Source organism: Cebus imitator, unplaced genomic scaffold, assembly GCF_001604975.1.
Source record: "Cebus imitator isolate Cc_AM_T3 unplaced genomic scaffold, Cebus_imitator-1.0 Scaffold62, whole genome shotgun sequence".
NCBI lineage: Eukaryota > Metazoa > Chordata > Mammalia > Primates > Cebidae > Cebus > Cebus imitator.
In genome coordinates this window covers 2,696,484-2,709,796 of record NW_016107377.1, presented here as the reverse complement: position 1 = coordinate 2,709,796, position 13,313 = coordinate 2,696,484, and the positions used below count along the sequence as shown (strand labels likewise).

Sequence of the window (13,313 nt, the reverse complement as noted above, 5' to 3'; positions counted from 1 at the left end):
ATATATATTTTTAACCACATCTCAGTAATGAAAGTGATTTTACCTAAGGCAAGCCATTAGCATTTTGGAGCCCTGAAAATTCCTTGAGAAAGTAGGTTAGGAGGATTGAGGTATTAAAAATTTTTAAGATCCTAGGTCCTAATTAATCATGGTCTTTCAGAGTTGAAAAGATTAAGATGAATTACTGCAGGGATTTGTCCATAAAACCTAAATTCGGATTATAGAATTATAGGACTGGTATAAACTTCTGAGGCTCCTTCACCATGTCTCTCTAACTTGCAGAAGAGTCCTCCCCACCTTTGAGTTCGTATCTAAATCAAAAGAGTTGTCAGCATTCATGCTCTTAGACAGAGAAGGGGCTTACTTGCAACAGGTAGTTGGGCAAATAGGAGGGTTTGTATTTGCAATGGTTAACAGTTGTGATTTGTTATTACCCAGTGTTGTTAATCTTCATAGTGGACATTGACCCTCAGCTAGACTACTTTTAATGAAAAGAAACTCATTACCTTATGTTAAAGTCTAAAGGACAGTTCTGGTTATTACAAAGTTATTTTTTATAATCACCTGAAATCATAGTTCTTGTAACTTTGTCTAATTAGCCTTAATTCTGTCCTCTAGAACAAGATATTAATACTTTTGCTTCCTCTATGACACTCCCAAATAGCATGTGAGCTTCATGAAAGGAAAGGAAAGTCCTATTTATAAATGAAGATATATTTTTCAGTGAAATAGCCAGATTACGTTTATATAACAATCACATGCTGAGTAAGGATATTTCTGTGAATGATGGACCCATACTTTGAAGGTGGTCCCGTAAGATTATAATGTATTTTTACCATACCTTTTCTGTGCTTAGGTACACAAATAATTTGGTATTACAATTGCTACAGTGCTTGGTACAGTAACATGCTGTACAAGTTTGTAGCCTTGAAGCAACAGGCTAGGTGCGTAGCCCCTATACCATCTAGATTTTTGTAAGTATGGTATTTTTGCACAAAGAAATCACTTAATAGCACATACCTTAGAATATATCCCTATCATTAAGCAACAGGTGACTCTGTGTGTGTGTGTTTGTGTGTGTACACACAAAATTAGTTTTTTTGGGGAGAGTAAAAGTAACAGATATTCCATATTTTTCCTATAATGAGAATATTTTTGGTAAAGGTACTTATAGTATAGGAATGAGAAAATGAGATTTTATTTTTTATTTTTTTGAGACAGAGAATCTTTCTATATTGCCCAGGCTGGAGTGCAGTGGTGTGATCTTGGTTCACTGCAACCTCTGCCTCCTGGGTTCAAGCTATTATCCTGCCTCAGTCTCCCTAGTAGTTGGGATTACAGGTGTGTGCTACCATGCCTGGCTAATTTTTTTATTTTTTGTAGAGATGAGGTTTCGCCACATTGGCCAGGCTGGTCTGGAGCTCCTGACCTCAGGTGATCCACCTGCGTCGGCCTCCCAACGTGCTGAGATTACAGGCCTGAGCCACTGCACCCAGCCAAAAATGATAATTTTTGATCCACAGTCATTGATACCTGGGAAAAGCATAGCAGCAAGGTACTAAGAAAAGCAGAAAACTCAGTAGAACCAGGTTTCTTGGAATTGGAACACAATTTAAAATTTTAAAGTCCTAGAGATTCCTCAGAAAGTTCATGGGTCTTTATAATTAGCCATATATTAACACTAGACCAGTAGCTGTACCCACAGTTAAAAATACATTTTATATTGTGATCTAGCATACTTATACTGTACAAAAAAACAAAAGTAAGAGTTTGATGAAACAGTTTTACATGTATGATGTTTTCTGCTATTTTGTCTTATACTTGCTCCCTCCCTCTCTTTCTGTCTTTCATAATCTGCCTTTGTTTTTTGTCTGCATGATTTATAATTTTAAAGGATTTTTTATGTTTGTTTTCTCCATTTCTCTTACCACTTAACAGTTTTCTAATACTGTGTTGTTCTTTATATATTTTTTCCCTACTTCATATTTGTTATCTTATAACTTTGTCTTATATGTGGCTTATCATGGCTTGACTTCTCATGAAAACCTTTTAGCTTCCACTAGTGACTGCCCTCTTTCTTTGGTATTTGTTAATTGAAAGAGATTCTGAGCACTAAAGCACAGCACAAGCTCTGATCTTGAAGGGGATTGAATTTTATTTGGGTCAGATGCCCATTCCTGTTCCAAATGGGCGCCCTAATTAGGGAGTAGAGATGGAGGATAGTGGCCTGTGTACCTGTCTCTGTGTGTGTGTGTGTGTGTGTGTGTGTGTGTGTGTTGTGTGTAGAGGGGAGAAAGAGACTAACATATGAGTGTGTTGCGGCTGCTGAGTTGGTTTTGTGTGTGTGAGTATGTGTGTGTATAGAGGGGGGAGAGACACCATTAACTTATGAGTGTGTTGGGGCTGCTGAGGTGTGTATGTCTGTGTGCGTATGTGTGTGTGTGTGTGTGTGTAGAAGGGGGAGAGAGACCATTAACTTATGAGTGTGTTGGGGCTGCTGAGTTGGTTTGGTTTACAAATGACCTTGAGTGTATTTCATCTCTGCAATGCATGGTCCCTGCACTCAAGCTACACAATCTGATTAGTGAAATATTAGTAATACACTAGAAAAATATACATAGTAATTACCCAATGACTGACACAATTTTATAGGGGATTCATCTGTGAATGGGCAATAATGAAAAAAGAAAAGTTTTTCTTTGTTTTAGTCTGACCCTTTCAACAGTCTCTATTCGTAATGTGAGGAAATTGCTACAAAAATTGAAACATTGTAGATACTGTTCATTTGCATATGGAAATACTTGTATGATGTGTGTTGTTCTTTCATAGGACAACCTCTACCCCTCCTCTCTCCACACACATATACACAAGCTACAAGTAGCCTTGCTTTCGCTATGGGAGTTGCTGTCTTGGTAAAGTCTTAATGGAAAAGAAGAGGAACGAGAGAAGGGAAGAAAGAGGGAGTATGTGTAACAGTAGAGGGAGAGTTAATAAACTTGGGTGTTGCTTACAAACCAGAATTAGTCTCCTGATACTAATTTACGATTGTAAGAAAATATACAAATATCTGACATATAGAAAAGTGTTAATTTTAAAGGTATTAATTGCTATAAAGTAAATTAATATTTTAAGAATTTATTAAAAATTAGAACATTAGAAGAAAAATATTAACTTTCCCTGCTGGGATTAGCTATTAGTTCATTTTAACTGTCTTTAGCTAGTTCTATATCCTTGTTTTAATGGAAACTATATGCATCCTTATGTGTATATGAGATTTGGACAGTTGGCATCAAGATCGAGTTAAATATAACTTTGTAACAATATTATGTTTTTGTGATTCACCATGTAAGTGTATGCCACCTTTTATCCAAGGGTACATGTCTTTAAATAGAAACTGTGCTTGAAGAAAGCTGTAGAAGAATTTAATATTTAAAGAAATGCTTTTGTAGGATGAAAAGAATTTACAATGAATATAAAGCTTTTGCTTGAATGTAAATCCAAATTTTAATAAATTGGATTGCTTAAAGTAGGTATAATTAAAAGTGGTGATTTTCTTGATGTGTCTTTTATCAGTAAATATTGTTTGAATTTTTATAGGAATCCATGGGAAAGAGCTATGATGGGAGAGCTTATGTTATCACTGGCATGTGGAACCCCAATGCACCAATATTTCTGGCACTTAATGAGGAAACCCCAAAAGGTGACTTTTCTTAAAAGTTCCTTAATTATTTGCTTTACATTTTATATTATGAACAATGTTGTTTTGTCGTTTTTTTTTTTTTTTTTTATTTGGAACTCGTTTAAAGTGGACATATTCTTTTTATTGAGAATTTGAGATTCATTTTTATACTTTATGCTTCTGTGGGGGAAATCTCCACATTTAAAAGAATCCTCCCCAAAAGATATATGAATTTTGTTATTGTTATTATTTTAAGAGACAGGGTCTCACTCTGTTGCCCAGGGTAGAGTACAGGCTCACTGTATGCTATATAGCTTACTTAACCTCAAACTCTTGGGCTCAAGCAGTCCTCCAATCTCAGCCTCCTGAGTAGCTGTTAAATAGAACTACAGGTGTGTGCCACCATGCATAGCTAATTTTTAAATTTTATTTTTGTAGCAATGGGTCATGCTTTGTTGCCCAGGCTAGTCTTGAACCTTTGGCCTTGACTGATCTTGCCTCCCAAGGCACTGAGATTACAGATGTGAGCCACTGCACTTGGTCTGAATTAATTTTATTAGATTATAGAGAAAGCATTTGGGCTTTGTTTTTTATAAACCACTATAGAATTATTTCATTTGGGGAGAGTAGTGATAGAGAAATATTAAAGAATATGATGAAAAGGAAATATTTTGGAATTTTGAATATTTTAAAATTATTATTTTAACTATTTTTGTATTATAGTTACTTAATAGTTTTTCATTTATTAATTATTGGCTCCAGTCTTTTGGCCTTTGGGATGCTAGTAATATATAGTAAAGATTTCAATTGTAGCAAATAGTTTTTTCTTAGCTTTTTACCTTTTTATTTTATTTATCATATCTAATATTGAACAGAATATATAAATGTTAGTTATATTTGTCATTTTTCCATTGTGTTTTCTTGTTCTTACTTTATCCAGATAGCTGTTAATTGCCTATGTTTTTTTGCTCCTTCATCATCTACCTTTAAACTACCCAATGAGTTATATTCCTATCCTAAATACTTTACCGTCATTCAACCATTAATTTGTATTTAGAATATAATGGATCAGTTTGTTTTATCATTAATTTTATATTATTTAGTTTATACCCACAGTAGATTTTCGGTTAATGACAAGAAGCATTCATGAATACTGACATGAAAATATAATATATTAATAAAGAGCATTATAATGATAATTCTTTCATTTTCTGAAGAGAATATTCACCATTTATGTAAATCACATGCATTTGATCACATATTGAGGTGTCTAAAAATGAGGGCTAAAAAGAAGAAAAGATTATATAAAATTTAACTTACCATTTATTAACAGTAAATAATTTTTACACCCACAATTTGTTATTTCTGGAGGCAGGCATGCAAATACCTGTAACCTTCTTTCTTATACTTGTTCAGAAAGAAGCCACAAAAATAATAGAAATAAGCCAGTTGACAGTTTTGAAGAACAAAATATAAGAATTTTGCATATCAAGTTATAAAAAGTTTTCATGTTTTTAATGTAACACCTAGTTTAATTTTATTTTGCAATAAAATATACATTTGGTCCACAAATAAAAGAAAATATACTATTATATACTTTATTTTAATAAACTATTTGTTAATTAGTAATTAATAAATTAAAATTTTAATAAATTAAAATAAATTTAAAATTTATTACTAATAAACTAAATTTTAATTTATTAGTTTATTACTAATAAACTATATTTATTAAAATAAATGATATAATAGTATACTATTCCGATCCAAAGTATATGTTTTAAATTTAAAATTATTTCATATGCCACACAAAAATATTGCCCTGATCTTTAAAATTTCTAAATGATGTCCTTGAAATTACACATTAGTCAGATAATTTGTTATCAAATAAAGTTTGATTTTAATGGAAGAAGTTGAGGCCCTGAGAGATGAAAAGCCTTGGATATTTCCACTGCACTAAGATTCAGTTGAATGTTACATTCTGTCTTGTGTTATTCTTACTTCTTTCTCTAAGGTTCTCCAGGTCAAGTACAATGTCTAGCAAATTTTAGTTTTTCTTGAATTGGCAGGTGTTTTTAGTAAGACTCTATTTAGTAAGAATGTGATAAAATTGTTACTGAATTTGATATTGATAGAGAAGTAGTTGATGAATCTAAATGTTGTATAATATTAAAAAACACTATTGAGGGTTTCTTCTAATAATGGCCTTGGTTATTTGGACTTTCCTTTAACAGATAAGTAAAATTTGTAGACAAATAGGTTTTAAAAATATTTATAAAGGAATGAGGAAATTACAAAATGGTATGAAATAACCAGGCAATTGGTTCAAAAACCTCAATGAGGTCAAGTGCAGTGGCTCACACTTGTAACCCCAGCACTTTGGGAGGCTGAGGTGGACGGGTCACCTGAGGTCAGGAGTTCAAGACCAGCCTGGACAACATGGTGAAACCCCGTCTCTAATAAAAATATGTTAAAAATTAGCTGGGTGTGGTGATGGGTGCCTATAATCCCAGCTCCGAGGGAGGCTGGGGCAGAAGAATTGTTTGAGCCCTGGAGGCGGAAGTTGCAGTAAGCCAAGATTGCTCCATTGCACTCCAACCTGGGCGACAGAGCGAGACTCCATCTCAAAACAAAAACCAAAAAACAAAAACCTCAATGAATATCAAGCAGAGTAAATAAAATGAAATTCGTGTTTCAACCCGTCATAGTGAAACTGAAGAAACCTATAGACACTGGCCTAGAAGATTCTAGATTCTAATTAAAGGAAGGCTGTGGCCTAGTAAACATTTCAAATCATAACTAGAATTTTGGCTGATAAAACATACTGTTGTTGTCTAAAAGCACTGGCCAGGACTCATATATATGTGTATATATACTCACACACATACATGAATATTTATATGTATATTCATATATATATATGAAAACTACACAGGACTATTTCTTTGAAACTTTGATTAATTTTTCCTAAGGGTAAATATGTATTACAACAACGAGGGTACTGAAAAATCTCTGGAGACTTTTCTTGAAGCATACAGCATGGAAATATTTATATCAGTAACATTTTTTTTTTGTTTTTTTGAGACTGAGTCTCACTCTGGTTGCCCAGGCCGGAGTGCAGTGGTGTAGTCACGGCTCACTACAGTGTCAACTTCCTGAGCTCAGGTGATTCTCCCACCTCAGCCTCCTGAGTAGCTGGGACTACAGGCGTGCACCAACATGCCAAGCTAATTTTTTGTATTTTTAGTAGAGTTGGGGTTTTGCCATGTTGCCCAGGCTGGTCTCGAACTCTTGGATTCAAGTAATCTGCCTGCTTTGGCCTCCCAAAGTTTTTTGCAGTTGTGAGCCATCATTCCCAGCTTTCAATCACATTTTATGTATACAAGTTTAACACAGAGAAGGCGAGTGTCTCTTTTGACAGTTCTTCCCATGCAACTCATTAAACAAACCTAGTAATTTCTATTTTCTTTTTTACAAGATGAAGGGACAAATCTCTGTGATTTTCTAGAGGTTCTTTGGGAAGTCAGATAGTTTTAGACTAAAAGATATCCTTTACTATTGTATTTTATTTATTTTTATATTAAAAATCTAATTTGGGGAATGGAAAAAGAAAAATTGTCAGGCAATTTATTAATGTACACTTAGGATCATTAGTTTCTAAGAAACATGCTTAGAATACTTGCATACTTATTTAATCATAATGTCAATATAACATTTAAATATAAACATAGATGTTACTATAATTGTAAAGAACTTTAATTCTTTCATAAGTGAGGAAACTTTGTTTAAAATAATCAAGGAATAATAAAACTGGCATAAAACCCTGAAAATTTCTACTACAGATAAACGAGTATACATGACTGTGGCAGTGGATATGGTAGTCACAGAGGTGGTAGAGCCTGTTCGCTTTCTCCTGGAGACAGTAGTCCGTGTGTACCCTGCAAATGAGCGATTTTGGTATTTCAGCAGAAAGACTTTCACAGAGACTTTCTTCATGAGATTGAAACAGGTAGGACCTTTTTGTTCTCTTCATATGGTAACATACATTTTTCTTTCCACACCTCTTCTTTAATGCCAAGATAATTCCTGAAGTTGCAAAGCAATACAATTCCTCAAAGAAATCAAATGATATTTGAAGTCAACCAATAGAGTGTCTGAAAAATTCACATCTAGGTAATATAAGCTAAAAAAAACCCAGCTAGTTTAATAATTATATACTTTTTCCCTAGAAACCTGTAATGTCATAAACCTTCTTAACAGAAATATTGATTCTGCATATAAAATAACTTTTTTGCCTTTTACATACAATTACTTAAAATTAAAAAGGCAATGCACAGAAATATCATAGGCTTATAAAATTTTAATGAAAAAGTTTCCAAGAAAGACCTAATTTCTATTGTTATTTCTGCCTGTAATATTAGACAGCTTTATATGAACATCTTGTTGGACTTAGTGAGGTTATAAAATTATTTTAATATTAAATGAACAAAATTATGGTTTCTATAATATCCTTAAATTAGCTAGTGTTAGTAAAGTATGTAATTTTTGTATTATAGTGAAGGAAACAGATAACAATGAAAAATAACTTGAATTCTAATAGTGTCAGTTTTTAAAAATCAGGATAAAAATGTTCTGTTAGAATAATGAAAATCTTTTATATGCTGTTTTTGTTAGTACTTCAATTCTCCCAAGTTTTAAAATGCTTGCTGCTTCATATATGATAATATGGGAACTGCTGTGTGATAAAAGCAGGCATCAGCACAGGGAACAAATATAGAAGCCTCTTACTCATTTTTATATTAAAAAACTTGCCATGGCTCATTTTGTCTTCATATATTATGTACTTGGAAATTATTGTGGTTTTAAAAAAATCTTTCATAAAATTATTATGGCTGTTACTTGACTCACCTTTCATTACTGTGTGAACTGCTTTTATAGCATATGCTAATGAAGGTTATATGAGCAATATTCACACTTCAGTCTCCTGAGCATCTTTTAATATTTTATTATGAGAGTTTTTCCCTCTCTTCCTTCCTCCCCAACCTTCTGTCCTTCCTTTTTTTTTTAAATAGCTTACTCGTTATGATTATCCAATAATTCTTCATTTTGACCCAAAGAATTATTCATAGTTGCATAATCATGAATAAAGGAGCTGTATAGAAAGTGAGTTGCCATTATTCTAATGATGATAAATTATTATAATGTAAATTGTACCTTATAAAGATATGAGAAAAAGTTAGGTTTTTCCCAGTTCTAGTACTTTTATCTGTGTGTCTGTCTCTCTCTCTATATGTCTAGATCTATATTTATTATCTATCTATATATATCATTAATTCTTAAGATCATTAGTTCATCTGTATATATAATTACTTGCAATAATTACAGGAATTTTAACAATTACTTTAACTTCTCTCTCTCTATATATATATATAAAATTAGTTCCTAAGATCATTAGTTCATGTATATATATATAAATATATATTAGTTCATTTACATATATTATTCATTAAATATATATATATGTGTGTGTGTGTGTGTGTGTGTGTGTGTGTATATATATGGAGAGAGAGAGAGAGAAAAGTTAAAGTAATTGTTAAAATTCATGCAAGTAATTATTGCAAGATCTGAGACTACAACTCCTTACCTTAACCAGACTATGCTGCTGTAAGCCCAGACTAGCTTCTTTCTGCAGCTCCAAAGAGTGGGTTGGTTTGGGATGGTTGTTGGTAACTGGAGATGTTGGTCTAAACTATAGAACGTTGGTATAAAGAAGGAATTAGGTGAGCACCTAATGTGATTCTAAGTTACCTTTGAAAACATGGGTCTAGGCCATTACTACTTTAAAGAAATAAAGAGAGAATGCATTGATTTCAGTTTTAAGTGATTTAGACACCTAGAACTTTTCTTTCATTCTGAGAGTATTGGACTTATTGAATGAAACCAGAACTTGCCCTATACCCAAACAGGTTTAGACCAGACTCCTGGGGGCAATACCAAAGTAGATGAGATGCCCTGTTCCCAAACTATTTTTTCTTGGTAGCTTTCTTCTCTCAAATATAGCAGGACTTTATGTGTGAGCATTGGGGGTGTAGGAAGGTCTGTTTTGTTCCTGTTTAGTGTCCACTCAGGGCCAAATGGCATTTCATTTTCATTCATTTTCCAATTACTGGGAGCAAAAAGAGCACTTAACAAGAGGATGGAAACAGAAGCTGGGAAAGTAAACTGGAGAACGTTGTTTGACCTGAGATCTAACAGGAATAGACATTAATTAGGTGTAAGTGGGAAAAAGGCAAGTATAAATGCCCAGAGAACTAAAAAGACTGGAAGCACAATAATTGATGATGAGAGGAAACCAGGACCCTGATCATGTGAAACTTTGGAGTCCACATTCAGAGTTCTTTTCTAAATCAACTTTATTGAGGTAGTTAGCATACAGTTAAATGTACCCATTTAATAGTACATTTTGATGAGTTTTGACAAGTTTATACACATGAATAATCACCATTCGATGTATTGTTTTCCTAATTAGTTTAGTTGTCTGTGTTTTCTTGTAGTTCCCTGATTTTTAAACGGATTATTCTAAATACATTGTTAGTTTCATATCTTCATTTATTTAGGGTCAGTTATTATAGCTTTATTAGTTTCCATTAGTTGTATCACGTTTCCCTGATGCTTTGTGATCTGCATAGCATTGTATTAGTGTCTGCACAATTTAGGAAGTGATCACCTCTTTCAGCCTTTACATGTTCATTTTGGCCAAGGAAGGACCTTTATTAGTCTGCTAAGCCTGGGCTTCTGGATGGGCCAGCTGGTAGCATATGCAAGCAAGTGAGGCTGGGGTCTCTGATCTGGTGGGGCTGCTGCCATTGCTCTAAGGTTTGGTGGAACTCCATGGTTGGGCAGGCCCACTGACTGGTATCTGAGGTCAAGTAGGACTGTTGGATGGGCTTTGTAATTGCCTCTGGTTAGGTGGGGCTGCAGGTTGTGCCCCACAGTTGGTCAGGGTTGTTGGCTAGGCTTTACAGCTGGATGGTGTTACAGTCAGGTGGGGCTACTGGTTGGACTCCCTACTTGGTTGGGGCTGGAGGCTGCTCCTCACTATTTGATGTAGTTATTGGCTAGGCTCCCTGGTTGGGTGGGTTATATGACTGCAGGTTATACTTAGGGCTGCTGGCTTGGTTCCCTGTCTGGGCATGGTTGCCAGCTGTGCTCTGCAGCTGGACTGGATAGCTGACTGGGAAACCCAGCCACATAGTACTTCCAACTATACTCCCTGGCCAGACTGGGTGCCAGGATTGCTCTGCAGGTGGGAGGAGCTGCTGCCTGGACTCCTTGTCAGGTGAAGCTGTCAGCAGGATGTGGTGCCTTGCCAAGATACATGTGCTTGTTGCATGTGGTCTTGTCCTGACAATTTCTCAGTATTCTGTAGAAGAAGAGACAGAATTTGGCCTTTTGGGAAGCATCCTGGAATATTGGGGAAGCTAGATGTTCACCTTATGCTGTTTTTTGGTCTGCTGGCAAAACCATAGACTCAGCACATCTCTCTTGGCATGAGACTGTGCTGGCCTGGGGTCGTGGCAACATGATCACATTGAAATTGTTCCACTTACACTTCCAATACAACTTTTCTAAGTTTTGTGCTTCTGGAATTGTTGCAAAGATGTTCTTATATGTGGATAGTTGCTAGTTGGTATTTCTGTGATGGGTTCTAGAGCTTGGGGCCTCCTATTCTGCCATTTTGTTGATGTAATTCCCCAGAACACACATGTTTTTGATATTACTATAAGTTGCATTCTTCAAATTTTAATTTTAATTTTTTTATTTTTAGAATATATAAAAACTATTGATTTTTGTATATTAGCCATATTTCCTGCAACCTTGCTAAAATTAACTTGTTTTTGAAGCTTTTCTAGATTTTTTTTTTTTTTTTTTTTGAAAAGGTTTTGGTTTTTTGCCCAGGGAAGAGTACAGTGTCATACTTATAGCTCACTGCAGCCCTTACCTGTTGGGCTCAAGCAATCCTTCCACTTCAGCCTCCCAAGTAGCTGGCATTACAGGCATATGCCACCACACCTGGCTAGGTTTTAATTTTTTTGTAGCGATGGGGTCTTGCCATGTTGCCCAGGCTGGTCTTAAACTCCTGGACTCAAGCAAACCTCCCACTGCAGCCTTTTAAAGTGCTGGAATTATAGGCATGAGACACTGCCCAGCTCTTTTCTAGATTCTTAATGCTTTCTCTATATATGATCATGTCGTCTGAATCATTCCAATCTGAATGCCTATACATTCTTTTTCTTGTCGTGCTTAGTTCCCCCCCCCGTGAACTGTGTTGGGACTTTATCAAATGTTTTTCTGCACCTACTGGGTTTTTTCCCCATTTTTTTCTTATCCATATATTGAATTATATATATATATATTTAAAATATTGAGCCAACCTTGCATTCCTTTGGTTAAGTCTCCTTTGGTCATATGGTATTCTTTTTATATATCACTCTATATTTATATATCTTTTAAAATAATTTTTATGTCTATTTTTATCAGACATACTCGTTTATGGTTTTCTTATAATGTCTTTGTTGGATTTTAGTATTCATCTTGTCTTGTGCCCAAAAAAAAAATGAGTTGGAAATTGTTTCTTCCTATATTTGTTGGGAGAATTTTTATAAGATTTGTATTATTTCTTCCTTAGTTGTTGGATAGAGTTCACCAATGAAACCATCTGGGCCTGTAGTTTACTTTGTGGGAAGCTTTTTAAATTATGAATATGCTTTATTTAGTAGATATTGGATTTATTGCATTTATTTATTGTTTTGAGACGGAGTCTTGCTCTGTTGCCCAGGCTGGAGTGCAGTGGCATGATCTTGGCTCACTGCAACCTCCACCTCTCAGGTTCAAGTGATTCTCCTGCCTCAGCCTCCCGAGTAGGTGGGACTATAGGCATGTGCCACCATGCCAGGGCAATTTTTGTACTTTTAATAGAGATGGGGTTTCACCATATTGGTCAGGCTGGTCTTGAACTCCTGACCTCATGATCCACCCACCTCAGCCTTCCAAAGTGCTGGGATTATAGGCATGAGCCGCTGCACCTGTCCATCCATTTATTATTATTTAAATTTCTTGAAATGGTGATTTGTCTTTCAAGGAATTTTTCAATTTTATCTAGCCTATTGCTCAAAATGTTGCCTTATTTTTTTAACATCTGTAGGATTTGTAGGATCTTCTTTTATTCCTGGCATTGGTTAATTTATTTGTTTTCTCCCTTTGTTTTAATCAGCCTAGGTAGAAGTCCACAACTTATTGACTTTTTCCCCTCAAGGAGCCAGATTTGATTTTCTTATTTTTTTTTTTCTGTTTTCTCTTCTGTTTATTGTTCCATTATTTTCCCTGCTTTAGTTTCACTTGTATTTCTTTTTGTAGCTTCATGTGAAAATTAGATCATTTATTATTATTATTATTATTATTATTTTTTTTTTTTTTAGACGGAGTTTCGCTCTTGTTACCCAGGCTGGAGTGCAATGGCGTGATCTCAGCTCACTGCAAGCTCCGCCTCCCGGGTTCAGGCAATTCTCCTGCCTCAGCCTCCTGAGTAGCTGGGATTACAGGCACGCGCCACCATGCCCAGCTAATTTTTTGTATT

General features: G+C 34.9%; 1 protein-coding gene across 3 annotated transcripts in view; it reads left to right on the top strand.

The window, feature by feature from the left end:
- RABGAP1L (RAB GTPase activating protein 1 like) overlaps positions 1-13,313 on the top strand; it is a 741,733-nt gene that overhangs the window by 121,820 nt on the left and 606,600 nt on the right. For all 3 annotated transcript variants that reach the window (XM_017529899.2, XM_037739059.1, XM_017529900.2), the window contains 2 exons: positions 3,598-3,700; positions 7,519-7,685. In XM_017529899.2, coding sequence (XP_017385388.1) covers positions 3,598-3,700; positions 7,519-7,685 — 270 coding nt within the window. The remainder of the gene's footprint in view (positions 1-3,597; positions 3,701-7,518; positions 7,686-13,313) is intronic.